This window comes from Lonchura striata, chromosome 8, assembly GCF_050655825.1.
Source record: "Lonchura striata isolate lonStrDom1 chromosome 8, ASM5065582v1, whole genome shotgun sequence".
In the NCBI taxonomy this organism is placed as follows: Eukaryota; Metazoa; Chordata; class Aves; order Passeriformes; family Estrildidae; genus Lonchura; species Lonchura striata.
In genome coordinates this window covers 7,447,356-7,475,017 of record NC_140710.1, presented here as the reverse complement: position 1 = coordinate 7,475,017, position 27,662 = coordinate 7,447,356, and the positions used below count along the sequence as shown (strand labels likewise).

The following is a 27,662-nucleotide window of genomic DNA, read 5'->3' as shown; positions in this document are numbered from 1 at the left end:
TTGATAATATTTTTCCATGGTGCTCAAACAAAATGCTGAATAACAAATACACCACAAAGCTCTGCCTCCTATCCCATAAAGTCTGCTTTTCCTTACTCTTTCTTTTTTCTCCCCTTTGTCTAAAAATTAAATAAAATATATGAAATTAATCCAGTGAAGAAAAAATATCCCAGCTTTCAGAAGAGAAATCCTTATATTTCTACATATTCTCAGCAAAGTCTGGAAAAAGTGAGATTGAACACTGACCAGCTTTACAGACCCTCTTACAGCAAATATTGCAGGACCACTTTGCTGCCACTTTTAAGCTCCAGAGTGCTGTGCTGTGAATATAGGAAGGGATATCCCATGGCATTTGAAGACAAGCCTGAAAACATGCATTACATATATTTGTTGTGGTAAATAAAGCATTCTTTCCCCCATAACTCCAGCAATGCAATCCAGTGCTATTAAACTCAGTGCTTACATTTGCATTCACTCAATCCCTTTCTATCCAGAGAGCATTTCCTCTTCCCTCCAAACAGCTGCTTTAATCCCAGGGCCCAGAGTGCAGACACATTTCAGCACTGGCAGCAGGAGCAGAGGCCAAGGAGCCAAAGCCAGACCTGCTTAGTCTCAAGGCTGCTGTCACTCCCTCTGCCCCAGCTCTCCACAGGTGATATTTCCCTCCAGCCTGCAGATTTTGGAAACAGCAGGCAGAGGTGGGGTGGTACCATGTGCTCCACCCTGATTTTTGACATATATGGGACCCTGAGGAACCTGGTTTAGGGGAGGAGAATCCTCCCTGCACATGGCAGGGAGTGGAACATGATGATTTATTGTCCCTTCCAGTGCAAGCCATTCTGTGATTCTATGATGTATTTCAGGTGGGAAAAACATGAAGGATTCAGGTCTTTTCCAGATGGGGACTGCGCCCAGCAAAGGATTCACCTGCTGATGGATCCTTTGGCACCACTGCAATAACCCAGATAATTACAAATTGTTATCTTGAGCCAAAGCCTACAGGTCAGACTGGCCCAGAGGCTTCAAATGGAAACTCGCATCATTTTTGAGTCTGTGAACATTAAAAGAAAGGAAAAAGGTTTTATCTTTAAGGCTGTGCTAGGCAAACATCTCTTGCAGAAAGTGAATAATAAATATGATGTGTGCCATAGTAATGTCCGTGGGGGGAGGCAAGGAATTGCTATAAAACATGGTATTCTAACTACTACAGATGTTGCTGCTAAAATTTACAGTTTTCCCTGCGTGCTTATCTCTCCTCACCAGTTTCTGCACATTGAATCACATTCAAACATGGGCCATTTTAAGCCATCTTTTTATTATTTTAACCTTATTTTTTGGAGCTACTATTAATTTCTTCTGTGCTATTCTGTAATGTTAAATAAATTCAAGTACTGTATTTACAAACCACATGCAATCTTATTTTGGCACATGTAAATTACATGCAAATACATTCTAAATTAGTTTGTTTATCACTCCAGAATTCCAATCCAAAGGTTTTGTTTTTTAAATTTAGTTTTTATTCTGACATGTTTACAAATGAGTTTGACTCTGGAAAATAACTTAATAAACTCAGGGTTAGCTGTGCAATTAGAGAAGGCATCGGGGAACCATAAAGCCTGGAAAACAATATTTACATCTTTTGTACGTCCAAGATTCCACCGTGTTTTTTCCCTCCCTTAAATTCATCATTTCAAAATATTGCTGTTATTTTCATATGAGGACGAACAGCAAGAACTCATTTTTATAACCAATGACCCCTCTCTCCAACAAGCAATTCATAGGGTAGCGCTGGATAAAATGCATAAAGTAGAAGATTTCATTAGAAAAAAAGAGAAAATGAAAAATAACTGAATTAACATTGATCATGACTTTTCAACAGCATTTCTTATTATTACGGCCAGGCAAAGTCTCCTGTGAGCAGTAAAGCTTTCCCATGTATTATTAGCCCTCTACCGAAAGCTATGAAAAGACACAAATCTGTTTTGTCAAAGGACAGAGGAGCATTTAGTTATAGGAGAAAGTATGGCCATAATCCATTGCGGGGTTGAAGGTGAAGAAAACAGAACTATAACACAGAGCCTTAAGAGAGCAATACTCTGCAGTTCATTCCTGAGCTCCACAGCCCGGGCTCGTGGAGAGCTCACTCCCAGGCCAGCCTGACACCCCAGGGTTTCTATTTATGAGCAGCAGCACTGCTGCTGGCCAGCTCTGCTCATGCTGGGTGCTTCCAGAGGCGTTTTTGGGGTGCCACACCTGGCCAGGCAGCCAGTGTGGAAAGCAGCGCCCTGGCAGAGGCGTCCTCCAGGGGTGGGAGCACCTTGTTTGGCTGAGCTGCTGCTGGTGATCCAGCCCAGAGCCCAAACCAGACCATTTAGGAAAGTTTCCCAGTACATGGAAAGAGATTTGAGTGCTTGGATAACAAAACTCGAGCCCATCTCCTGGAGAGAGGGGGCTCAGCTCAGGATCAGCGTGAAGTCGCTCTTGCTGATGTTTGTCCAGCCTTTGACAAGAATTAAGGGTTTGCTCCAAGTCAGCTGCAATTTAAGTGCTCTGGATCAGATCCCAAAGCAAACCTGCAGCATGTCTAAGTGAGGGTTCCTTTTGCATCCAGCCCTACACCCTCACAAGCCCTACAAGGAAGGTGGGTTCTGCACAGGGGATAGGCAGCTGCTCTTTCCTTTCCTTTCCTTCCTTTCCTTCCTTCCTTCCTTCCTGCCTTCTTCCTTCCTTTCCTTCCTTTCCTTCCTTTCCTTCCTTTCCTTCCTTTCCTTCCTTCCTCCCTTCCTTCCCTCCTTTCTTCCTTCCTTCCTTCCCTCCTTCCTTTCCTCCCTCCCTCCAGTAGTCCCCAGAGGATAAGGACAAGGGATGCAGCTGTGCAACAGGGCAGGTAATAAAATAAAGCATCATGAATAACACAATCTCCTGCTATCTCCTAGGTATTTTGAGAACAGTGATTTTCATTTTGATTCATATGGCCCAGAAATATGCCTCTGGTTTATGTTGCCTCCCCACTTATTCCCTCTGCCTTGTGCCCCTTCTGCTCCTCTGGCAGCACTCTGTGTCCTGGCACTCACAGTAGGGTCTTGTGCAGGGTCAGGAGCAGAGTGTGGTGCTCAGACAGTATTTCACCTTCTTTAGCTGCTTCCTAAGGACACTGCAGTGCTGCTACTGCCGAGCAGTCCTCACGTTGTCTCACTTAGCAGCAGCTCAAATGACTCCCTCCAAAACTGCACTGAGCTGTGTGATGAACAAGTCTCTTTTCCACCATGGCTTATGCTGCACCTACAGCCTGAATTCACAGAACCAGCACACCTTCCCCATTCAAATCTCTACTAAAACTTCCTTTGTTACAAGCTCAAAATAATAATAAGGGCTCTGGGTTATCCTTTCTTGTGGGTTTCCCTGTGACCTTGGCTCACTGCTTTAACAGAACTGTTCTGCATACAAAAGAAATGAGCCCACTGGCAATCCTTAGAAACAAATGAGCTTAGGAAAAGTGCTTTATGCAGTTCCTGCTCCCCTCTTCCTCAATCCCACTCGTTGTTGCTGTATAATCACCACTGTTTTTGCCATTTGCTGTTACATCAGAGATTGGAAGAAAGGGGGAGCAAAGGGACACAATTCTGTGAAAAGAACGTTTTATTTTTGACCTTCTCTTTCCATGTTTCCCATCCACTGCCCTGAGCTTTGTCTACTTAAGTTGTCAATTATTCAGGAGCAGCTTGGTGTCACTGCATCCAGCAGGATGACACCCCTGTGCACCGGGGTACATGGATGCTGCTAAAATAGAAATTAAACACAGTTGCTGTATGTGCCTGGCTAGGTTAAAACAATAAATAAATAAAAAAAGACACAAGCCCTGGTGCAATTCAGCAGCACTGTAATAAGAGCACCCTAAAGCCACTGAAAAAAGGACTTGGGGCTTGCCTGTCTCTGGCACAGCATCCAAGTAACAGGGCTTGGAGGCAACTGTCCCCACAGTGGTGAGGCTGCAGCACAGCTCTGCTCCTCAGGGCTCTGCTGGCTCATGCATTTCTGCACTGTGTTCTATTTTGTAGTGTCAATATAATCCTCTGTTGCCTTCTAGATATTTAATACAATTATTTCTACTTAGTCTTGTTCAGGTTGCTCAACAAGGAGAAATGTGCCTAAGTGAAGAGTGACAGGTGACCTTGAGAATTAAAATTTCATTAAAAAAGCAGAATGTTTTTCATCTGATACTGAAGAAATAACGGTTTATGAGAGAAAAAGTTTCTATTTTAAGTTTTCCCAAGCTTGCACAAGAAGAGGATCACAATACACCTGTGCACAGAATTGCTGATTTTCAGTCCCTTTAAATGAGTGAGATGCTCATTCTGCACATTGTGAAGTAAAACAGAAAGCATTATGTGCACACATTTACAGCATAAAAAGCCTCATCACCTGGGATATTTGCTGCTTCTGAAAATTCTGATCAAAGATAAGAACCAAGACAACTTACTGTAATCAATTATGCAAAGATAGTCCACAGCCTGTGTGCAATTCATAAAAATAATGCTAAAAACATAATGTGGATTTACATGCAGAAATGAAATATGGACATGGTCAGAACACTAATCTTCTGATTGCTATCTCAAATTGGCAATCCTGGCACTTTGAGCTAGTCTTTGGCTAGGTACTGTTCCCTTGAAGAGATTTCCAGCAGTCCTTCAGCAGCTCCTGCTTACACGAGAGGAGCTGCAGAGCCACAGCCCAGGACTGGAGGAGACGGAGGCAGCACCCAGGGTGTCAGGGCTGCAACAACCTGGACGTGGGTTTTATGTCTGTGCAGACAGAGATGATGGACCCCCACACACATCCCCAAAGCCCTCATGGTGCATGGAAAGCCTTCATTTGACAATTTGGCTGAATTTAACAGAGGAACAATGTCTGGCCACATCCCACGTGTAGCACAGGGCCCCATATGTGCACCCCCTATACATGGACTGTGGTCACCCTCCCACACTGGCCACTAAATCCAAAAGGCAAGTTGAACATGTATCCAGATTGCAGGCAGGTATGAACATGCTCTGATTGTTGTCTTCACAAATACCAAATTCACACGTTGAGGTCTTTTCTACATCACCCTTACAACAGTAAAATCAAGGAACTCATGTTGCAACATCAATCCTCTCATCAGCTTTACACCCCTCAAAACCTGTAAAATACTTAGATTTTCACGTGAGGATTTGTTCCTGTTTTGCTGTAGCTGACATCCTTTCGTCACAGGTCTTACACATTTTTGCCCAGGTGAGCCCCAAAGAGTACCCAGTGACTTAATGAGCAGATCAATTACTGTTCATAAGAAAAGGTACTGTCTCTTTAAAGGTTATTTGAAGGTTGATTGCTATCTTATTGCTTATATCCTGCAAATCTATTCAGCCTTATGAATGAATTTGACCTTTTTATACTTACTGGGGGAAAAAAACAGAACAGAAGTTAATTTGGAGCTCTATAATACAACACTTTTTCCCAGAGAAATGAAAGGGCATTCAAATCGATACCTGCACAATAACACTCTGATGAATGTTTGCACCCAATTTTCTCATTTTGCTAACTTGAGATTGGGCATTTTGAATAGTTCTCAAAGAACATATTCTTTATGTGCTGTGAAGTATGTGGTATTGTGTCCAAACAATGCTAGAGGATAATCATTATAGGAGTGTCACTGGGCCTGAAAAGGTCAGTTAGTTAGAAATGTCAGCTTTCAATGCAACTGTGCTGGACCTTCCCATGTAAGGAACCAATTAAAGGGACATGCCAAGGAGCATGGAAACACCATGGTGACCCGGAATAATAATAAGGAATTGTGGTAAAGCTTGATATTTTTCTTCAAAAGTAATGGATTAGCCTTTAGAATATCTTCTCTGCAGTCTTATTTTGACTTTGCAAATATCACTTCTTCTACATGTATCCAAAAAAAAGGTCACTTTTTTAAATGCAAAGGTGGGGATGAAACAGCCTTACTAAAAGTAAACATTCTACAACCAAATGGGGATAAAATTCTGGTTTCATTATTGAATCAAAAAAGTGTCATTTTGGTAGAAGTCAGAATTGGGTATTTGAGATGGATGTGCACGATGTTTGGGGACACAGATGGAAGTAGGTCAGGGGACAGGCAGAAAGATCAGGGAGGACTTGTTCTCTTGGGACATGGTGTGAGGGAAGGGAAGAGACAGGGGAGTAGGAGGCATCTCTGCAATTATTATTCTGGCAAATGCAGAGGTGTAACTGAGAATCGGGAAGGTACTGATCTCCATGGATGAGTAATTACAAGCAACAATATTATTTCTCCTTATCACAGCAAATAGAAATTCTTACAGCTCTTCAGATACTGTAAAGATGAGAAATTGGATATAGTAAAATTTCCTAATTAGCCTCAGGACAGCTGAAGCCAACCTAATGGCACAAAAAAAAAAAAAGGAAAAAGAGTCCACGTTTTCCTTCTGCTCTCTGTTAGTACCATTATCTTGCTAAAGTTTCATCAAGTCTGGAACAAACTTCTTCCTGTAGCTTTATGGTTCAGTTAAGACAGACAACATGAGAATTTCACTTTGTGCAGAGATTTTAGCAGTTGTATTTTATTTTTATGGTAGGGAAATTCTTGTACTGTGGGTTCAGAGAAACCATTTGGGGTCTATTGCCTTGCTGAGCAGTGAGATTCTGACTCCCCCAGTTATCTCATATTACTGTGGGAAAATGGGTGGATTAATACCTAGTGATATGGGAAATAATTCACTAAGCATTAAAAGACTTAATTATTACTGGAATTCTATGCAATTTATTTTCTCCACTAGCTTTGCAAGTAAAAGAGCGTGTGAAGCTTCACTAACAAACATGAGCAGTGGTTATGTTAGGCTGTTTAGAATCTTCAGTGGCATCCTTTGACACATACTTAGACCAAAATCAATGTGCTATTAATTAATAAGGACTTGCAAAAAAAAAAAAAAATGTCCCCAAGTTTTAGCAGCAAACAACTTTCTGTCACATTTTATTAGTCGGTATCATTTTTACTAATACCTGTCTTATAGCTTCATGACTTTGAGTTCATATTATTTTCATGCTTCAATTAGAAAGAAGTTGATAGCCAGACTATCCAGGAAGGTAATGGAAAAGTCTTGTAGCAGGGCTTAGTGGTGGAATTTATAGTTAAATGAAACTTTGAAATATACTATAAAACTTCTCCTTCCTTTACGCACTTTTACTTGAGGTCTCATAAACAGTAATATGTAGAAATGCAAAACTTAATCAGCTAAAAAATATAGCAAATCCCACATATCACTTTATGCAATGCCAGGAGAGCAGAAATATATTTTCCTAACCAGAGGAAATTAACTAGGCAACAGTCCTATATCTATAATTTAAAGCAGTAAAATATGTATGGCAGAAGCTAAAGCCACCTTAAAAGAATTCAGAGTAGCAGTATATCACAAATTAATGAAATAGAGACATTTTTAGAGCATGCAGCACTGATGATATTAAAGGGGAGAGAATATTTCACCACATAGATCAGACTGATAAATACTTTTAAAATCAAGCTTTTCCCCTGTTTAAAAGTGTAAGATCTTGAATGTTAAGAGGAAGTATGTACAAACCATTAACATTTCTGAACAAATCTTAATAGAGATTAGGATTATTTTACTCTGTCCCTGCCTGTAAAGCTCTGATGTTTACACATTAGGAAAATCTGAGTAAATCAAAAGCCAGGAATTACAGAGTCAGCACTTACATTTTTTCATCTAAAACAGAGCTGAAAGAAACTTAAAAAAATTACTTTATATTCCGTGCTGTAGCCAAGCTGGACACTACGGAATATTCAACTACCGCAGGTTTTTTAAATGCAATCAATTTACTGCTGCCAAATGTAGTAGGTTTATATACATCTGGGAAACATGCACCTACGGTGCTGATGAATTTCTCCTGACATTGCACTGATTTCAAGAGAATGTTATTTTAAATTGGCAGTAGAGAGACTGGTAGAGAAGGATAAAGCCCTGAGGATGGCTGAATCAAAGAGAATTTCAAAAGAATTTTCCTGATGGTTCTTGGATAATATCACATGTTAGCTATTTTCAAAGCCAATAGTTTCCAACACACTTCCATTTATGGTATCAATAATTAAAAAATACTTCAGTGTGAGAGGAACTTACCTTACTGAGAAGAGAAATTGGAAAGCTGTGCTATTATCATAAACACAGGAGATGCAAAAAGCTGTGTCTCCATGGAAAAGCTATGGAAACAGGGGTATCTTATTTGCAGCTATTGAGTGGTTACCACAAAATGTGATGTGATTGCATGTGCGTGTTCAAAGTGCTACTAGAACATGATCACAGAGAAATGAAGGGCAGATCTTCATCTACTTTGTATAACAAGGCCAAATTAAACTACCTCAAGCTTTGGTCCTAAACCTCAAAGACAACTAGAACAGTGTTAAGGAAATATCTTGGATCCAATTCAGAGGTAAAGCTGGGTTTAAAGAAAATTTAAATTATCAAAACTCAAATCTCATTATGTCCCACTCCCTGCCAGCATGTCCCTGCCAGCTCCTAATGAATTTTTAACATCCTTCCCCCACCCCACTGCGCACACCAGCTCTGGCTCGGGCACCCTGAACTGTACAGCAGCACTCTAATTGTACCTCACATGTCAAGGGGCAAGAAGAAAGGAGTGTGGTGAGAGCATTGATAAATTTAACTTAACATTCCTCCAGCTACTCAGCAGCAAGGCAGAGCAGCAAACTCCCCTCCACATTTTGCAGGGGTGTCAGTTACTTCAAAGGAATATATTTGAGCACGAGGGAGTCTGGCTTGCTTCCAGCTTATGCATCATTTGTGTCTGGCTGTTTCTGGAGATCCACAGCAAAGCAAAGACTTCCTCCAGTTTGGGGCACAGTGTGAAGCTTTCCATACCTGCTTTATTAGGGTGCTGGAAGAGGTGAGCCCTGCATGTTGCATTCAAACCGTGTAGTTGGAGCTGCAGCTCCAGCCATCTGTATTTCTTCCTGTTTCTTTTTTTTTCACTTTTGCCCAGACTTCTCTCAGTCCAGGGTATAGATTAATGGTCTATACCTGTTCACTTTAACATACAGATGTGCTTTTAAGCACCGACAGAACCTGTTCAGGCAGGTTTCAGGAAGCCAAGCACACATTGCTTGGGGGTGGAAGCCATGTAGAGCAGGGCAAGAGGCAGCGCTGGGTCACTCTCGGTGTGGGTTCAGCCCAGCACAGGCAGGGGTGAGGCTCAGGGAACAAGGAGCAGGCACAGATTCTGACCCTTTTGGGGGTGCTTCTGGAGCATCATGCAACAGCCATGGCCATAGGGAGCAGTGTGACTGCCATGAGATAACATTAAGGTTGCTGTGATCCCACAAACTCTCATTAAATGTTTTGGTGCCTGAGTCTCAACAACACTTAATTTCCATTAATGGCATTATTTTACCTTGCAATTAATCTCATTAATTGGATGATCAGTTTTTTGAAATTGTTTTAGCAGCACATGGAGAAGAGCTTTTGTACTATCTGCAAGTGATCACCATTGATTCTTGACTAAAGGTAGAAAAGCTGGTTCAAGAGCTTCACACACACACACACACAAACACACACACACACACACACACACACACACACACACACACACACACACACACGGGAAAGAGAGATGATATTCATTGTGACAGAAGTGCAAATCTCAGAAGTCACCTTTTCTTTTGAAGCCCTTTGTCTATTCTTACAATTAAGCAATAGGGTTGTGGTGGCCAACACCCCTTGTGGGACACAGAGGACTTTCACAACTCAAACTAAAGCTGTGTGACCTCTGCCAAAAGCAAAGGCTGCCTGCCTGCGGCAAGGTGGAGAACAGAAACAAGTCCCAGAGGATTGGCAGGTGCAACTAAACAGCTCAGCTTCTCATTTGAATCAGTAAATTAAGGGTTGACAGTGATTATGGCTGATCTCAGCCATCATAACTGATATAACGACTTTGTAAAAGCAGACTGTCAATGTCAGATCTTAGAACTAGGACTCAAAGAATTAAATATTTTAAAGTAGCAGTCTCCAAAGACAGATAAAAGCCCCAAGGCTATGATTTATTTTATTTTATTTTTGTATTTGTAGGGCTGAAACTAGACCCTTTAATCCACAGGCTGACATTTTCCAATCCTACTAGGAATTGAGTGCCTAACTTTTTCAACCCCTTTGAAAAATCTCAGCTTTAGGTTCTTTGGTAAATTTGGCCTGATCCAGCACCAAGCTTCTTTTGAAAATGCCTCTACTGAAGGTAAAACTACAGGCACTTTATTATGTAATCATGAACAAGTATTTTTTTCCCCTATGTATCCAGTTATGGCAGATTTCTGGTTAAATATCAAAGGGTAAAACCTGCATTTCAGAAAAGGTATGTGTTATAGGAAGCTTCCTCCTCACTTTTAGTGCAGTATGCCTAGCTACACAATTATTGAAGATCTTTCTAAATAATTGCTGTGTTCATTCAGTAGATTATTTTATTAAACAGAGATCTGATCAGCTACTTACTGATCACATCTATTCACAAACTCAACCCCATCAACCCTTTTACAGTAAATACTGCATCAGAAATTATGGGAAAGGTATCATAAGTTAGTTTTACAGAAAAGTCTCATATTAAGTCATTCTGGTTCCCAACCCTCTTTTCTCTTACTGAAAAAGCACCCATGGACTTCAGTGTCTTTATCCAAGATCTGAGTGTGTGCTATGATTAAGACCTTCAGATATCTTTTTTATTTTTTTCTTTTTCCTCTAGAAACAGGGAATACTGAAGATATGGAAAATGAAAAATGTGCCATGTTTGTCCTTGAAGTTACAGTTAGAATAGTGACAAAGCTGTATCACGCTGTATTGTTGCTTTTATCAGCAAGTGCCCTGAGCATACATTAACATAATTGCAAACTGCGTGAAAAGTGAACATGCAGAAATGTGATGCAATTGCCAATAGCCTCAAACATCTGTCCCAACAAAGTGTTCCTCCTCCTTATTTTAATTCTTATTATTTTAACAAGGTTAGTGAAGGAGAAACCATGTCACAGATTATATCTACATTTAGAGTGTCAGAACAATTATTGATGCAAAATTGTTATCCAAGCAAATGTGTGTCACATTTTGTTCACTTCCCATAACACCTGTTCACTCTGCTAGCACATTATTACCAGTTAAGGCCAGAATTCATTAGTCCCAGTTAAAGCCCACCTGAAAGCATAATTCATACACACATCTGAAAAATGAACAAAGTTAACCAAAATGTGGTACTATCATCTGAAGCTGGTGGGCAGCAAACTTCTGTAGCAGCTAATGGAAAGAAAGTGAACCTGGCAAATAGGAATAAATTAAAAGCCACCCAGCCTTAAGGGCTGAGATCACAGAGGAGCACAACTGAGCCAACCTGCATTTCCACCACGGTACTGAGACCTTCAAAGCTCACTCTTGCCAGAGCCCCACACTTTCCCAATAAGAACAAATTTTGGTTTCTCTCCTTGACAGGTAAATGACAAAAGCAGATAGGTTAAGGCATTTTAATCCCACCTAAATATTTCCTGACCCACTTTGGGGTTCTCAGCCCTGAGCCTGGACCTTGTGTCTCCTTCCACACACGTAGAGTGCCACCATCTCCTGACTCCCCAAGCTGCTCCCATTTGCCACCAAGGAAAGTCAAGCTTGCATTTCTGTGATACTTGAACACACTTTGTGAATTTGAGGGCATCTGCCCTGCAGATATACCACTAACTGTAACCCCAGGAGGCTAAAAGAAATATCAGCACTCCAATTCATAGAGTAAAGGTCTGAGGAGGCAGCTCTGTGAACGGTTAACTGCCCGGGGCTTTGCTGAGCACAATATAGCTGTCACTTGTTATTAGGTGAAAGATTTTCTGGGGAACAGTGTTTTTCATTTTGCATGTCAGAGACGGGGGAAAAAACACATTTAGACAACCATCTCTTTAAGAAAAGAGAAGAGAGCGGCGCAGCAGAGCTCACTTACCGGGGCTGGTTATTGTCAGGAGGTCAAGCCGCCGTTTCTGCTGAAAAACAAATTATAAAGGAATTGTTAAAAGGGGACTAATTTTAGTGGGTCAGCTTAGACCTACAAAGTAAGTGTTCTGACATTTACAGCAGGATTAATTACAAGTTACATAGCTCACAGTAACTCTTTTGGAAGGGATCCACATGTACTTTATGAGGGAGAAAAACCCCTTCCTCAGTCCTTTTAATGTGTTTTTATTTGTGCTTATAAAGTTTCATTATTTCTTTTTTGGAACATATACTTGAAATGGATAGCTGGAAGCACAGATGGACTGATATATTTATAAAAGTGATTTCTGTTTCCACAGGGAAGAAGACATGGAACCAGGACAAGCAACTCTAAATTCTTTATTCATATCAATCATTGACTCAATGCCTGTATGTGATCCAACACAATTATATCGCCTTGGGGTGAACCTTTCAAAGACATGCAAGAGGATTCTAAACAAACTCAGGACTGATAAAAGGAGATCTTCTTTACATGCTGAGCACAGTCAGCCCATGGATCTTGTTGCCATCGGATATCCCTCATCCCAAAAGCTTGCCAGATTTGATCATCACTGGATGTGTGTTCAGACAGCAAAATGCAGGCAGTTATTATGGCAAATAATCAAGTTTACACAGGAGACTGGTTTCTGGAATGTCTGCAAACCTCCACAGGGTGAACAAACCTGTACTATGAGAAAGTCAGGAAAACATTGGCCTGGAACAAGCCAAAAAACCCACCAAAGCCTTTGTGATGGTGGGGTGCATCTGAAGTTCCCTTTTCCCATAACATGTAGTCAGTGCTGTTGCTTATTCCATGCTCCCAGTCTTAGGTGATCTTTCCACTACTGTGTCTCTGTAGCTTGCCACTTAAATCCAGGTGCTCCTAGACCCTTATAATAGTTTTCCACTTTTCTGTGGGCTGAGAGCTTTTTGTCACAAGTAGGGCTTTCCCCACCTCACAGACAGACTGTTACTGCCCCTTCATCATAGCACTTTCCAACTTACTGTCTTCTTCCTAACTTTGCCCAACATCAGTGTGTCTAGCAGGTATTGAAGATTATACTGTCCACTTTAATTTCTCTCTCCTAATTTGCTCAATAATGTCTGTGTTACTTTCATTTATTGTCAGCCCTATTGATCTTCCAATCTAATTCTCATCACTGCACTCACTATATTCCCTATGTGACAGCTGAAAAGTCCTTGAGGAGGAAACATTGACTTGGTATTCCCTGCCCTGAATGCTCTTCCTTGGAAATCAAGACTGATGAAACTCCTTTCCAAGCCCATCATTTCTCTGTGGTAAAGCTTCACTGGCTGACGTGCATGGACACAGTTGGTCATCTCCTGAATACACTTGAGCTGTGTTGGGCACAACAGCAACTTTGGCCTGCTGGAAAACCAAGTGCGGTGTCAGGCTGGAAAATAACACATTTTCTGAAACCTTCTTGGCCTTCAGTTCCTTACCTCTGGCACAACACAAAATGTATTTGAGAGAAAATTCCTATCTGTCTTTTTCCAGAGGCACTCCTTGTTCTCTTAACTCTGCTAAGTCGTTCCAAGCATGACCTTAGCAGTGTGCTCCAGCATATTTGTTTTCATTTAAAATACCGGGGCCAGCATATGCCAAATCTTTTTCCAGGTGTGCCAGGGTAAAAGGGAGCAGAAAACCCTGCTGCTGCCATCTTGTGTCACCTGCTCACCCCTTCCTTTTCTGGGAGCAGCAAAGCAGAGTAAGAAATCCTGTGTGTGGGCACAGGACCCATTTCCCAATGGGAAATGTGAGACAAAATATCTCCTAATGAGCTAAATTTTATATAGATCCTGCACCTTAATCCTGACTCATATGTACAAAGCTGTGAAATGCCAGAGCTTAGCCCCCACTGGGCCAAAAGCTTTGCTTACATTTCTCAGCACAACTGGAACTCTAAATGCTGTATATATAATGAACAGCTAGAGCAGAAAATATATATCTGAAGCCTATACTCCATGAAGGCCTCTCTACCAGGAAAAAAAGGTGGAATATAAAAATCCTGCATCAAAGAAAGTTGGAAAACGTAAGAATATGGAACAGAAAGGCATGCAGCCCAACTGGCCCCCAGTCCTGACTTGAGTCTGCTAGATGGGGTAAAAATAAACATTAAATGAAAAACCAAAATAGCTTAGCTTGATGCGTCAGGAAAACAAAAGCATATAGGACAGGTCAAACAAATGGGAAATAAAATGAAATTATTACAAGTCAAATGTTCAGTTTGTATTTTTTTTTCCAGTTTGAATACTGCCTTCAAGCTGACCTTGGAAAAAACAAATTAACTCCAGATCCAGGAAATCTTTGTGTATATGTTGAACTTTAAGCTGAAGTTATTTCTCTGACTTCAAGTGGAGCAGCACTGATCTTTTGCATCTAACACCTAACTGCTGGAAGGGATTTGAAATGCCACCAGGTTCTTGGCACTGGCTCCACCCAAGTGCTCCAGGCTGGAGCTCTGTGGTTCCTGCCTGCCTGGTGACAGAGGGAGGGAAAAATTCCCAGCTCTGACCTTCACTGGACCTTGAAGAGGTTTCTCTTATTTAGCTCATCAAGGGAAGTTTGTGTACACTCACCCCAGCCCTGGAGAGAAGCAAACAACAAAGTGCATTCCAGAATCGTGCATTTAAACATGCAAAAATGCCCTAATTATGGACACAATCACTTTCCGGAAATTCCTGCCTGCTCTCAGATCTCAGGATCTCTGCCGTTTCCAGGGCTCAGCTGGATGCAAGCAGCCTAGTAACTAGATGGATTTAAAAAAAAAAAACCAGACAGACTCACTTATGAGCTGCTATAAAAACAGCAGTATTTGAATTTAAAGAGAGACATTACAAATGTCACACCCATTAATAAAATAATTTCATCAGAAGAATTGTGGCTGTGGGGCTTTATGTATTTTTTTCTTTCTTTAGTGTTGAAAGATGCAAATTGCAGCTGTGGCCCCCCTCCAGCATGATCACCCTCTCCCTGTTTTGACAGATTTCTTGAAAGACTCTGCTCACAAGATGTCTGGCTTTTTTTGTTCTGCCTTTAGGAATTTCACTTCTCAAACACCTGCCCCTGCTGAGATGTTTGGGACCATCCCAATCTTCAGGCAACCCACTGTCCCAAGAATTTCTTACAATGTGAACACTGAAATGTGATGAGTGTCGTCCCTGGTCAGAAAGTGGTGACAGCTCCCCATGTCTCTAAGGCTGGATTTCACCCCGGTTGACAAAAGGGCATTCCACGAGAGACACAAAAATGATCCCCACAGCATCAGTCATAATTGATGAGGCAAACATAAATATTCCCTGCATCATCACTGTATCACTGCTGCTGTAATCCTGTCCTGCCCTTAAGGGGCAGCATCCTCTTTTCCACCCTGCTGGCTGTTTGAGATCCCAAGGGCAGGAGGAGGCCACTGGTGATTCATTCTCTTCCCACCTGGAGCAGTTTCCATCCCTGGCACTACCCAGAGGCACAGTGCACCAGGGCCCAGAGCAAACCTGCAGCAGATCGTGTTCACTTCCACAAAATTAACACAATCCTTAATTAATGCAATAAGCACTGATGAGTAATAAATCATATTAAAATACAAGGAAGGCAATTATTTAATAAATTAAGCATTGATTCACTCAATAAATATTAATCTACTAAGCATCAAGAATTCATTACGTTTTAGGAAACCAGTTGAAGAACGTTGTTGGTGAGCTGGTCTGCAGTGTGCAGAATGGTCCCTGTTCACTCATAATATGCACTTACTTTTAACTAATTCCTGAATTGATCAAGGCAAACAACTTGCCTGAAAGCGAGTCTGGATTATTATTCCATTGCAAGATGCAATTTTCTCGACACAGATTCTAACTCACCCCTCAGATTTTTTCCTGTTTCATAGTAACTCCTTTTCTAAGAACCTCCTTTTTTCTTCCTTGGTTTTGGAGGTCTTTAAAATATTTGCTGACTGGTGTCATTTAATTTTCACCTCAATTAACTTAGCAAGAGTTGCAAAATTAGGAAAAGATTGCAGGGGGAGTGTAAATTAACTCATTCATTTAAGTTTAGCTTATCTATGAGATGTTCTTTCACACTTTGCTCTCTGCAGAGTTCCTCCAACCTTTTATATAGATGTGGGATGTGCTGCACTTGCTTTGACTCTTATCTACAGATTAGCAAAAGAGAAGGGAAAAAAAGCCAGATGCAAAGATGCCCCACGAGACTGATATGGAGCTGTTTCTGTAGCAACCGATGATTTTCTTCTCATGTAAGAGTGAGCCTCGTCATATCTAATTCTGAATGTATCTGGGCCTTACTTGCCAGCCAAAGCTGTGTCAAGTATTAAGTCAATATAGTCAGAAAGAGTGATAAAAAAGCAATTATAAAGTCATCTTCCTACTTCTCCTCCAGCCATGATCCAAAAAATATCCTTATCCCTGCCTTCTGTCCCAGCACATCATCTCCAGGGCCCCTACACCCAGCAGTGCAGGTAAGTGGGGATGGAGCTGGCAGCAGCTACTCAGGGATCTACTCCACACATGATGCTGGAAGTTCCTTCAGCTTCCCAGCCACCCACATCCCAGAAACCAGCAGAGGTTTTTCTAAACAGAAAGGCCATCTATTCCTGCCTTGCTCTGAGTCTCCTGATAAAATTCCTAAGCCCAGAGCTGGAGCTTCAGTCCAGAAACTTCATCTCTAGAAAGCTGCTGTTGGCTTTGTGCCTTTCTCTGCCTTCAGTCTGTGGGCAGGTTTTGCTGCAGCTGTGAACCCAAAACCAGGCTGCCCACTCACTATCAGCTCCTGACAGGAAGCTGGAATTGGCTCTCTGGGACCTCACTTTGTCTTCTGAAGGACAAAGGACTTTGTCTTCCAAAATGTATTTTACCCAGCCTGGTCTATGCTATTGATTTCTTCCCCATAATTTGAGTGTGTTTTGAACATGTGTCTGTCCCTCACCACCTTCAATTTACTGTGCAGAGGGTTTAAGATTGAAATGAATTGAACAATGCTATTTTTTTTCCTGGAAACTTTGCCAGAAGTTGTCACTAATAGCACCTTTTCTTTTTGACTTCAAAACTAGTGTTTCTTTTCTGTAAACTGTGTTGACACAAGAGTAATTGAAACCAGTGTACATTATCACAAATAAAGCTGAGGATGTACTGAAGGGTACATTTCACATTTCTGTGGTCTTTATGATTGCCACACTCTGTAACATCAACGCTTTGGAAATCTGTCCTTTCACATTATGGCATGAAGGAACCCAGGAGTTCAGAAAAGGATCAAAGAGATCCCAAATGTGCAGCTTGGCACAGTTGGGTGGCACAAAAATATTGCCCACAGGCCCCACCATGGTTTGCACTGGAGGGAAAATGTGCAGGAGCGGGAGATTAAGGAGGATGTATCCCATCCTTCCTTGTTGCCACCTGCTGTTGGACAGGTTAAGAAATATGCAGGGTTGAGCAACATCTGGATAGATATTTTAGGGAAGGCTTAGATGAAGAAAAGTGTTGGGAAAAAAGTGAGCATTCATATCTGCCTGGTTCCTACTTCCTCAAATGCAAGTTTCACTACTTGTACCTCCTTCCCTTCAAAGTGCAAGAGTTACCTCCAAAGAGAGACTCTTAGTAATGATACTAAAAAAGTATCAATTCAAATCCTATAAAAATGGATAATTCAATGATTTAAAGCTGTCTTTTTTTCCCCACGTGATTCTGAGCTATAATCTTTTCTTTCCATCCAAAAATCACTGAATTTTTTTCACATAATGAAACAAGATCTCACATTTTGTACTTCCTTCATGACTAGTTGCTAAAGTTTCCTGGTGTAATGATAAAATGAACCAGTCAGCTTGTTGACACTTGACTGGGATTTTAGCAAATTACATCTGCTGTAGCCTACCCTGTGGAATCAATTATTGATAATATAGGTGTGGAAGAACATTTATAAAGTGGTTTGGGATATGTTATTGCTCATGCTAAGAGCTATAATGAGCATTTTAAACCATTTTGACAGTGACCTCTGCAGGTATTTGATCGCTGCAATATGTGGTAACTCGATTCTGGTTTAGAATCAAAACCAAGCCCAAATAATGAAAGACAGTGCCAAACCTTTAAGTTACTTTAGTCATCCTTCCAGTGCACATACTCTCCTACTTAATATTTGACATTTGCCTATTCCTTTCCCAAACCCAGCGATGCTGGTACCTTCCTACTTTCCCAAAGCACTGTCAAACAAGTAGCTGAGACTTCTCCTTCCCCCTTGAATTATTTAGCTCAGGAACAGAAGATCCACACGTAATGTTCTTACAGCCCTGTTGTGCTCCAAAGCTGGACAGAATGAGCATTAGTACAACAAAGGTTAATAAAAGTGGAAAAGCCCATTTTTTAGCACACAGTCAGTAAAACCTATGGCAGTAGGAGAAGGTTGCAGCCCCTTGGTGAGCAGGTTCCTACCAAAAGCTGTAGATCATTGCCCAAGCCATGGGAGCCACTCTCAGATTTATGGGCCCCACAAATTCATGGTCTCTTTCCACTTACTCTTGAGTGACATATACTCGTGCTTCATCTATAGGTTGCCTTATTTAAATATGCAGCTCTCATAAAATAGTAACCAGATTCATAGTGAGCTACTAGGAATCCAAAAAAAGGCAGCTTTTTTCACTGTAATATTAACAATCACAACAAAAAGTAGTTCAGGCCATCTCATCTCTGGAACGTAAGGCAAGAGGAAGGAATGGCTTTGGAATGAACTGGTCCTTAACTTTGCCAATAAAAGCTATGTGAGCAGAAAGCCTCTTGACTGAGTGAAAAGAAAGAATGATATTGCCAATACCTTTGTTCTGCTCTTTTCCAAAAGCTCTGGGCCTGCAAGAAATAAAGGAAGAGAAGAGGCCCATTGTCCATGGTCTGGCCCCACATCCAGATTGGGATCAAGATTTTTTTAGCTGCACTAAAAAAAAGATGGCTTGTGCATGTTTTAAATGTACTTACATAGCAAGGGTTCAGGATCTACTCATTCCACAATTTAACTCAGCACTCTAAGGGGTTTGTTTTGGTGAAACACTGCCACGCAGGTTTTTCATAGTCTCTTGTATTACTATGTAAATTGCAGAGCTGTGGTTATAATCCTGTGCTTGTGACATCAATTACTTAATGCCTATAGAGATTATTGTAATGCCACAAACAACGGATTATGTTTTAAAGTACATGGTAAGCAGCAGGAGCTAATAAACTCTTCTATTTAAGATGTATTTATTTTTAAAAATAGAGTAAACAGGGGCAGGAAAAACTGCACAGACCCCACACAGTGCCATTAACAACCAAAATCTATCCATGGCACACATCCCTCTAGGCACTGCCTTGCCATTCTTTAGCTGTGATTCCTGTCTTAAAGTTTTACCACGAAAAGGAGCAGCATCTCTGAAAGCAATTATGAACTTTGAAAGTTCACCATTTGTTGGGGGGCAGGGGGAGAGAAGCAACAGTGTTCAATGAATGTTTAATTAGAAACAAAGCATATCTACCTATACCAGTAATGGGATATTGACTGACCAGCCATTGTTTATGGGGTGGTTTAGATAACAGGACAGATTAATCCCCAACATAGGCAATCTTTAAACTAAACATGCAATTGTAGGAGCCTGTGATTACATCATAAGGGAGACACAAATTCAGGGGTTCTTGTCCCTGCTCTTGTCCCCATCTGGACCTGGAAACTGAGCTCTGAACCCACAGATCGTTTTTCCCAAACATTCTTTTGCTATACCTAAATAAATATTTATTCAAATTGGGACTTTAACTTCCAAAATTCATGTCTGACCTAAGCACCTTAGATACCAGCTAGTAGCAGTTTTCTACTCTCTCCATGTCAATTAATACTAAGTTTAATAAACTCTCATCATGCCACAATAGCCAGGATACTGGTGGGGTGAAAGCTGGCTTGGGTTCAAAGGCATTACTGGTTTGAAAAAAAAAAAAGGGAATTCTAGAGGAAGAATTAAAAAAACCCCAAATACCTAGTATTCTGAAGATGTTGGGAAAATTTCTGAAACATGAGAATTTTTCACTGAAAGAGTGATTGACTCCAGCCCTCCAAGCTCTGCTCAGGCTGTCACTGCACCACTACAGCCACAGACTTTTCTGCAATAGGAACAGGCAGAAAGGAATGGGGAATAACTCTGTGTTTTCACATTTAAACTAGGAGGATTGTTGAAAATCCCATGCTGACCCCCACATATTGTGTAATGTCTCTTAATTTCTGTATATAAGTCAAGGAAACATGATAAAAATTGCATCAAAAAGTTAAATTAAAATCTATTATATATGGACAAATATATAAATTTACATGCCTGACTATTTTGGTCTCATCTAATTTCAAGCTTTTCATCTAATTTCAGATTGAGTCTGTTTCTTTTCACAATCCATGGCAGTGAGTTTGTTTTTCCTATTGCTCCAAATTATTTTTTTTTCTCCAAACCAGACCACTGCTTGTCATATTCACTTCAACAAATGATTCAGAGCATCCCAATCTTTATTCTCCCAAAACCTGCCTATTTAATTACAGCCCATGACAGCACTGTCTAGAGAAGTCAAATGGCACAAATGAGCGTGGGCTTTTCTGAAGGTAAAAGGAATAATCTGACTTTCCAAACAGACACATCACTTTCTCATTTGTTTCTGAAGTAACATCGTTGTGCTTTCCTATGAAATGTGCTAAAATCATCATTAATTCCTGCAGCTGAGTATCTTGAGACACCAAACTTGTGGACCAAGGTACAGTCAGGCTGCAACTGCTATAAAAATTCGTAAGGACTACCAGGGCAGCTCTGGGACTACCTACAGCCACTCCCAGGGTCACTCTGCCTTTATTCACTATCTACTGTAATTCATGCTTAATCAATGGGTGGTGTCTCCAGAACTGTTAATAAAAAAGCCAAATGGAGGCTACTGGAGCCAAAGCAGCATTTCACTCTATACATCCCAATTGGGAGAGTTTTATCTTAGTTTTTAAATTTGGCATTTTAAACCCAAATCCTTCAACCAGGTGCTTTAAACTGTGAAAACCATTCCAGGGGAATTTTTATTCACAGCAGTTGAAGAGAGTTATATGCGTAGTAAATAATATGTTATGTTATATTAAAGGAGAAAATAAAAGTTTGGTTCATCAAAATCACTGAGCTGAGTTAGTTTGCCTGAGAGCAGCCTCGAATGGAAAATGAGGCCATCCAGATATTACAAGTTTGCTCCCCTCCTCAGTCCATGTCAGGTTATTCTGACTAATAAAATAGGGGACAACATTTGTCCTGTCAGCTGAAGAGAGATAAGAGGTCTGAAACCCTCATTTCATTAGCCTCATTGCTAACTGGTTCAAATTATCTCTTTTTTACAGTTGTTCTATAAGCAATTCACTGGGGACCTGTACCTGATGTAATCTAATGGTGCTTAAAAACCCAGAGCACACTTGTGAAAAATCTGGTGACTGGCAAATTGGGCACTACTTTGAGCATGAGGACCTACTGGGAGAGAGAAGGGGACCAAATGTCCTATTAACCAATCTTAACATGAAACAGCTCATTTTTTGCATCACAAATGTGGAGATGTGCGGTGGTGTGTTTTTCTTTCATTTGATATTTGTTTAATATCTGTTTCCCCCCCCCAACCTCCCTTTCCCTGCCCCTTTCCCTAGAACCTTCCCTGTCATTCATTCTAGCCCCCTCCTCAGCTTCCAGATGTTAGTTCTGCCCTAAACTCCTCCCCTGCTATTCCCTCATTGGTTACTGTTCCTACACCCGTCCTCCTGAGTTCTGTATAAAACCTTTGCCCCCCCGCCCGCCGGGGTCTTGGGGCTCATGGAATAAAACCATCTCGTTCCCCCCCCAAGTCCCGTGTCGCCTTCGTCTGTCCCTGCGCGCCACGAACTGAAACTGCAGAGCTTGCGGGGGAAAGCGGCCGCCCGTTCTCTTCCCTCACCGCCCAGCACGGCTCGGAGTGCCGCGGCGAGGAGCGCATGCCGCGCCTCAACATATGGTAGCGAGAGGATGGTTCCCTCCTTCGTCTTGTAAAAAAAACGGGCAAATTTGTGGGGGCGCCCGCCTCACAGAAGAAGAAGGAAGGAAGAGGAACATCTACGGCCGTAAAAGCTCTGCCTGATGCTATGAGGAGCTGAGCGCCGAGCGAAAAAGATTGAGGCTCCGGGACCTCTTTGTTCTCGCCATCTTCCCGCCCGGGAGCAGCCGCGCTGCACGGGCAGCCGGGCTGCAGAGCTTTTTGGCGGGCAGACTTACCCGAGAACACAGAGGGCGGTTTTGGCAGCGGCTCGGGGGAGCCTGAAGAGGGGCTGACCGAGAAGAGGTTCATTCCTCGGTCAGCATCTGCAGCGAGACCACCGGAGGCTGATAGTGGCCGAAACCAAGGCTTCGGGGACGAGTCTTGGTTTAACGGGAACACCCAGGCTTCCGGAAGGGCCAAACCGAAAGAGAAGGAACATCCCCAGTTTTTAGCGCGACTTTTCCATCGAGTCGAGGAGAAGATTCAAGCCATCTCCGTCCGAGCCTGCAAGGTAAGGTAGGCTACACGGGGTGGGGGTCGCCCCGACGGGCGGCTGGGTCTGTCACTTTTTTTTTCTCGCGTTTTAACCCCCGTCTGCGCCCAGACTGGGGCTGTAGCCGTGCATGTCCCTGGCAAGCGGGTGGGTTTTCTTTTTCTGGGAGAAGCTAGCACTGAGTGCTATCCTTCGCCTAGTCTTCTGTGGGGACCTAGATTAGATCGCTTTTTCTTCTCCTCGAAAAAGTTGTCTTCTCTATCCTCCCCTCCCCATTCTGGGCTGGACGGAGGGGGTAGAAAAGACACCAGTAGGGATCAGCTAAGAAGACGACACGTTAGCTATAGGAGAGTTGTTAAAAGGGGCCCTTTACACCCACGCATTGCGCCGACATCCAGCTGCGTCGGGCGGCCCCCCCCCCCTCCTATAAATTTCCCCTTTTTGCTTCTGTGAAGCTCCCTATGCCCCCATCCCCTCGGACTTTCCTAAAACCCTTTCCTATCCTCCCTTGGGGATTGCTGTGGCCGAGCCGCCCCAAGTGCCCTGCCGGACACTGCTCAGGCCAAGTGCAGTGTGCCCGGCACCCCTCTCAAGATGGCGCTGGCCACGCCGCTCGGGACCCATTTCCCGCCTTGACCCTTCTTTTCCGCCCCTGGTTTCCCGCCAGTCCCATCTCTCTCCCAATAGCCCTGCACCGTCCCTGCACGAGGCTAGTCCCTATTGTGGGGAGGCGGGGTTGGATATTCCCCAATCCTTCTTCGGGCTCGTCCTCCGGGGGGAGGGTCGGGAGGGATCTTCTCCCGAGGAAATGGAGCCGAAACCCGGGACTGAGGATCCGTCATTTTATCTTCCCCCTGAAATGGCGGCGCCCCGGTCCACCCCTTACCGATACCCCCTGTTAATCATGGCAATCACTAATTAAGTGATTGTCTGATTCCCCTATCCTATTCCTTAATGTACCCTACCCAATACTCCTTTTTATTTAACTACGAATTCCTCTTTTTGCTTTTGATTATTTTTGAATAATCTGTTTGTTGAGTTATATTTTATAGAAAAAAAAAAAATCATCCCAGTTAATTATTACTCAAGATATTATGCCCACCTCTCAAACGGACATTCAAATTGAACAAACCACATCGCTATCCGCTGACTCTGCTTTAAAACAAGCGCCGTTATCCGCTGACTCTGCTTTAAGAATTTAAGAAGCTGAACATCACAAACGCCGCGACGCAGCAAATTCTAAATCAGATGAAGTCACAAATCCTGCTGTGCTTTGTACCCTTAATTTGGACTCTCATTTAAGACAATTTTATATACTCCAGATGAAGTTTTTATATGTTTCATATGTTATAATCACAATTAGTTTATCATTTTTTAATGTCTTTCAATTTATGTTTTTTTAATAATATGTAATGTTACAATTTGATTTTATATTAAGTTGTTTTGTTATAATTATAATTAATTCAGTCTTTTCTGATATTTTTTAACTTAAAGGCTGTGTTTAACCATTATTGCTACAGGAATCACTCAGCTACTATATCGCTTCAGGCTTGCTGCATTGCTGCGAAATTTAAAAATTTATTAGTTATATTTAGTTGATCTTTTATTATATTTAATTCCAATAATTCCATTTAATTATTTTATTCAAATTAGATAGTTATAATTTTAATCATTCTAATTAAATTTTTTAGTTTAATTTCTGTCAATTATTTCATTCTATTTCAATTATTTACATTATTTACATTATTTTAAATTGTTACTCAGAACAGCAAAACAGCAAGTTTTGTGCAGTCTTGTGTCTAATTTAAGCTGTTACTACTCTTCCTGCCCTATAAATGCAATAATGTGTCTTTCATGTCCTTTAAGTAATTTACAATGTTATCATATGATTTTATATTATTTGCATGTTTTATTAATTTGCTTAAACCACAAAATTCTCCTTCTTTTTATAAAGTAAAAGAGGGAGATGCGGTGGTGTGTTTTTCTTTCATTTGATATTTGTTTAATATCTGTTTCCCCCCCCCAACCTCCCTTTCCCTGCCCCTTTCCCTAGAACCTTCCCTGTCATTCATTCTAGCCCCCTCCTCAGCTTCCAGATGTTAGTTCTGCCCTAAACTCCTCCCCTGCTATTCCCTCATTGGTTACTGTTCCTACACCCGTCCTCCTGAGTTCTGTATAAAACCTTTGCCCCCCCGCCCGCCGGGGTCTTGGGGCTCATGGAATAAAACCATCTCGTTCCCCCCCCAAGTCCCGTATCGCCTTCGTCTGTCCCTGCGCGCCACGAACTGAAACTGCAGAGCTTGCGGGGGAAAGCGGCCGCCCGTTCTCTTCCCTCACCGCCCAGCACGGCTCGGAGTGCCGCGGCGAGGAGCGCATGCCGCGCCTCAACAGAGATGCTTCAGGGTCCAGCCCAGGCAAAGGCTGAATTTCCCCAGCTCCCCCTGGTGAGACAGGCACTGGGGAGAGATTGTGCCCCTCAGAACCGGACCCCCACAAGACAGGAGCTGAGATTTGCTCCCATGTAACAAACATTACCAAGGACATGGTAATTCTGTCATGAGACAAAGAAGTTGTCCTTTGGGCTGCACAGAAAATATGTTTCTCTGGGTAATTTGAAATGTGGATGTTTAGCTATGATTTGTGAGTCACTCTGAAGTTTCCATTTTTTTTTAGAAAAACACAGTTCTGTATTTTAATTGCTACCATTGCCCTTATTTACATTCTTTATATTTTAGAAGAAATCCAAGAGGTTTACAAACATCCATTGAGCATTAACCTTAAAAATTAATTATCTAGATGTTTGCGACAACATTTACACACTGTGTTAGGAAAAGCAATTTGCTTCCCCAAAGAGTACCTATATTTCAGTTAGCAAAAAAGCTGTGGTATGTCAAGAATAACTCAGGAGGAAGCATCAGTCCATCATTTCAAATCAATTTCACAGTTGCAGGAAGGGTGAACAGAGTTTACACAGGTGAAAATGCCAGGAAAATTTATCCTTGTTCTTAGCCTGAACTCCATTGTGTCAGATAGCAATATTTCAGGGTTTTTAAAAAAAAAAATTTTTGAAAGACCAACACAAATGTAAATGTTCTAATTTATAGTGGCAAAATTAGGTGTCAGATTCATTCTTGTTTTCAGTGAGCTTAAATTTTTCTTTTGGGCACTGAAGACAGAAAACATTTTTCCTTCTGAAATGTGGCTCCCCTCTCCATGGTCCTGTGGTTTGGGTTATGGAAGAGATGCAGGAGCCCAGCTCAGCTTTGCCCTCCACTCCCAGCCTCCCCAGAGAAAAGTTTATTCCCCACAGACCACTCCAGAAGAAAGTCTCTCTGCTATTCCAGCCAACAGAAATATATCTGTGCTAATTTACAGCTGGAAAAAAATATGAGAGTTCACGTCTTTTATATCCCCAAATAAATAAACTAAACTGTTCAGACAATTCAATAGAATCAGTATTTTCAAATGAGCTTTTTAATGAAGCCTGAATAGATTTCCAGCCCACATGAGCAGAAAACTAAGTAAAATCATTGGGGATTACTGTTAAAAAGCTCCTTGAAAAAAAAAGCAAAAAGGAAAAAAGAAAAAGAAAGATAAATTGATCTTAGGGCAGAAAAGGCACTTAGCATACAAGGAACTGGCAAAGCAAGGGGCAGCAGAGAAGAAAGTGTTAAGAGAACTGAAGATGAAAAGGTGCCATTAGGAAGATGGCTTTGGAGCAAATTACATAGAAATAAGATGAAATTTTTCTTAAAACCAAATAAGCAAACAAACTAGCTCCCCCAGCCATCTGATCAGCAAAGAAATCAGAACTGTCAGCTTTCATCTGCTTCGTACAATAAACCTAAACTCAAAAGAATAGTTAAGTTTTGATTCAAGCCACACAAAGCTAATTTTTGCCGGCCATGGCTTTCCCTAACTAGGTGTTTTGGACTCTGAGGAACATGAGATTTTCTAGGATGGAGAGTGTTTTAGTATTGCTACTGTGTCAACTTTGAATTATGCACAGATTTTTAAATATGGATCTGTTCCTCTACTTATGATGACAGGCACATTCACATCATATAAAATTGGGAATGAGGAGAGCTAAACAAAGCCAGTGAGTTCTGAATTGATCACCTAAAACATCTGCTGTATTGCTTAGGAATTGCAGCACATATGGTATTTCAGAGCATCCAATATTTGGAGGCACACTACCTATGCAGAACATCCATAAAATGTCAGAAACGCCCATTTTGGCTATTTCAATCTTAACTCTGAATGTTCTTTTTTTAAAATAAACCACCTAAAATTATTTCTGGGTTTATTTTTCTGTTTTATCATGTAATTTGATTGCAATCAACTATCTCCTGCCCTAAGTCTCCCCTGTGTTTCAGTACACTGGGAATGTTAATAGTGTTCAAAACAACAGCAAGAACATAATGGAAAAGAGAAAAAGAAGTGATCATCTAAATGTTATCCTTCTGATCTCGACCAATCTACTCCTTGCACTTATTCTGAATCTCACCACCATTAGGGTACAATAATCTCACAGCAACCCTAACACGGTATTGATTAACAACAAATCAGAAAGATGCATTTAAAATGGGGATTTTGCTCTGATTTAGCAATTCTGCTATATCACACTCAGGTCTTGCCAAGAGAAAAGATGTGACATTATTCTACAACTAACCTCAGAGTGAATTAGACACCCAAATAATTTTTAGTCAATAATGTATTTTTGAGAATGATTCTAAGCATCAAAATCTCACTAAAACGGGTCAGATTGGAGCCTCTGATTTTGCATCAAAAAAAAAAAAAATAGCAAGGCAAAACATCTCAAATCATCAAATAAAAGTATTTTTTTTAAATTCTACTGGCTCATTATTTGCTTTGCTTTGCAAGTTAGGCTTTGATTTGGGGGAGATAAGAAAGGCTGGACTGTCACAGCCACTCAGACCACATCCCAAAGGAAGAGAGAGCTGCTGTTAAAAACAGAGAAAATACCAAATGGGGCACTGGAGCCACAGAGCCAGAGGAACCATTGCATTGAAAATAAATTCTTCAAATGGGAACTAGTCTAGGGA

The 27,662-nt window shown here is 41.5% G+C and overlaps 1 protein-coding gene across 13 annotated transcripts in view; it reads right to left on the bottom strand.

The window, feature by feature from the left end:
• BEND5 (BEN domain containing 5) overlaps positions 1 to 27,662 on the bottom strand; it is an 879,444-nt gene that overhangs the window by 399,060 nt on the left and 452,722 nt on the right. For 11 of the 13 annotated variants that reach the window (XR_014956859.1, XM_085585666.1, XM_021529103.4 and 8 more), the window contains one exon: positions 12,025 to 12,064. Coding sequence is in view for 12 of the 13 variants with exons in the window: in XM_085585666.1 (XP_085441792.1) it covers positions 12,025 to 12,064 (40 nt within the window). In the remaining variant the exon portion in view is untranslated. The remainder of the gene's footprint in view (positions 1 to 12,024; positions 12,065 to 27,662) is intronic. The other 2 variants (XM_085585667.1, XM_085585662.1) reach the window with 1 other exon arrangement.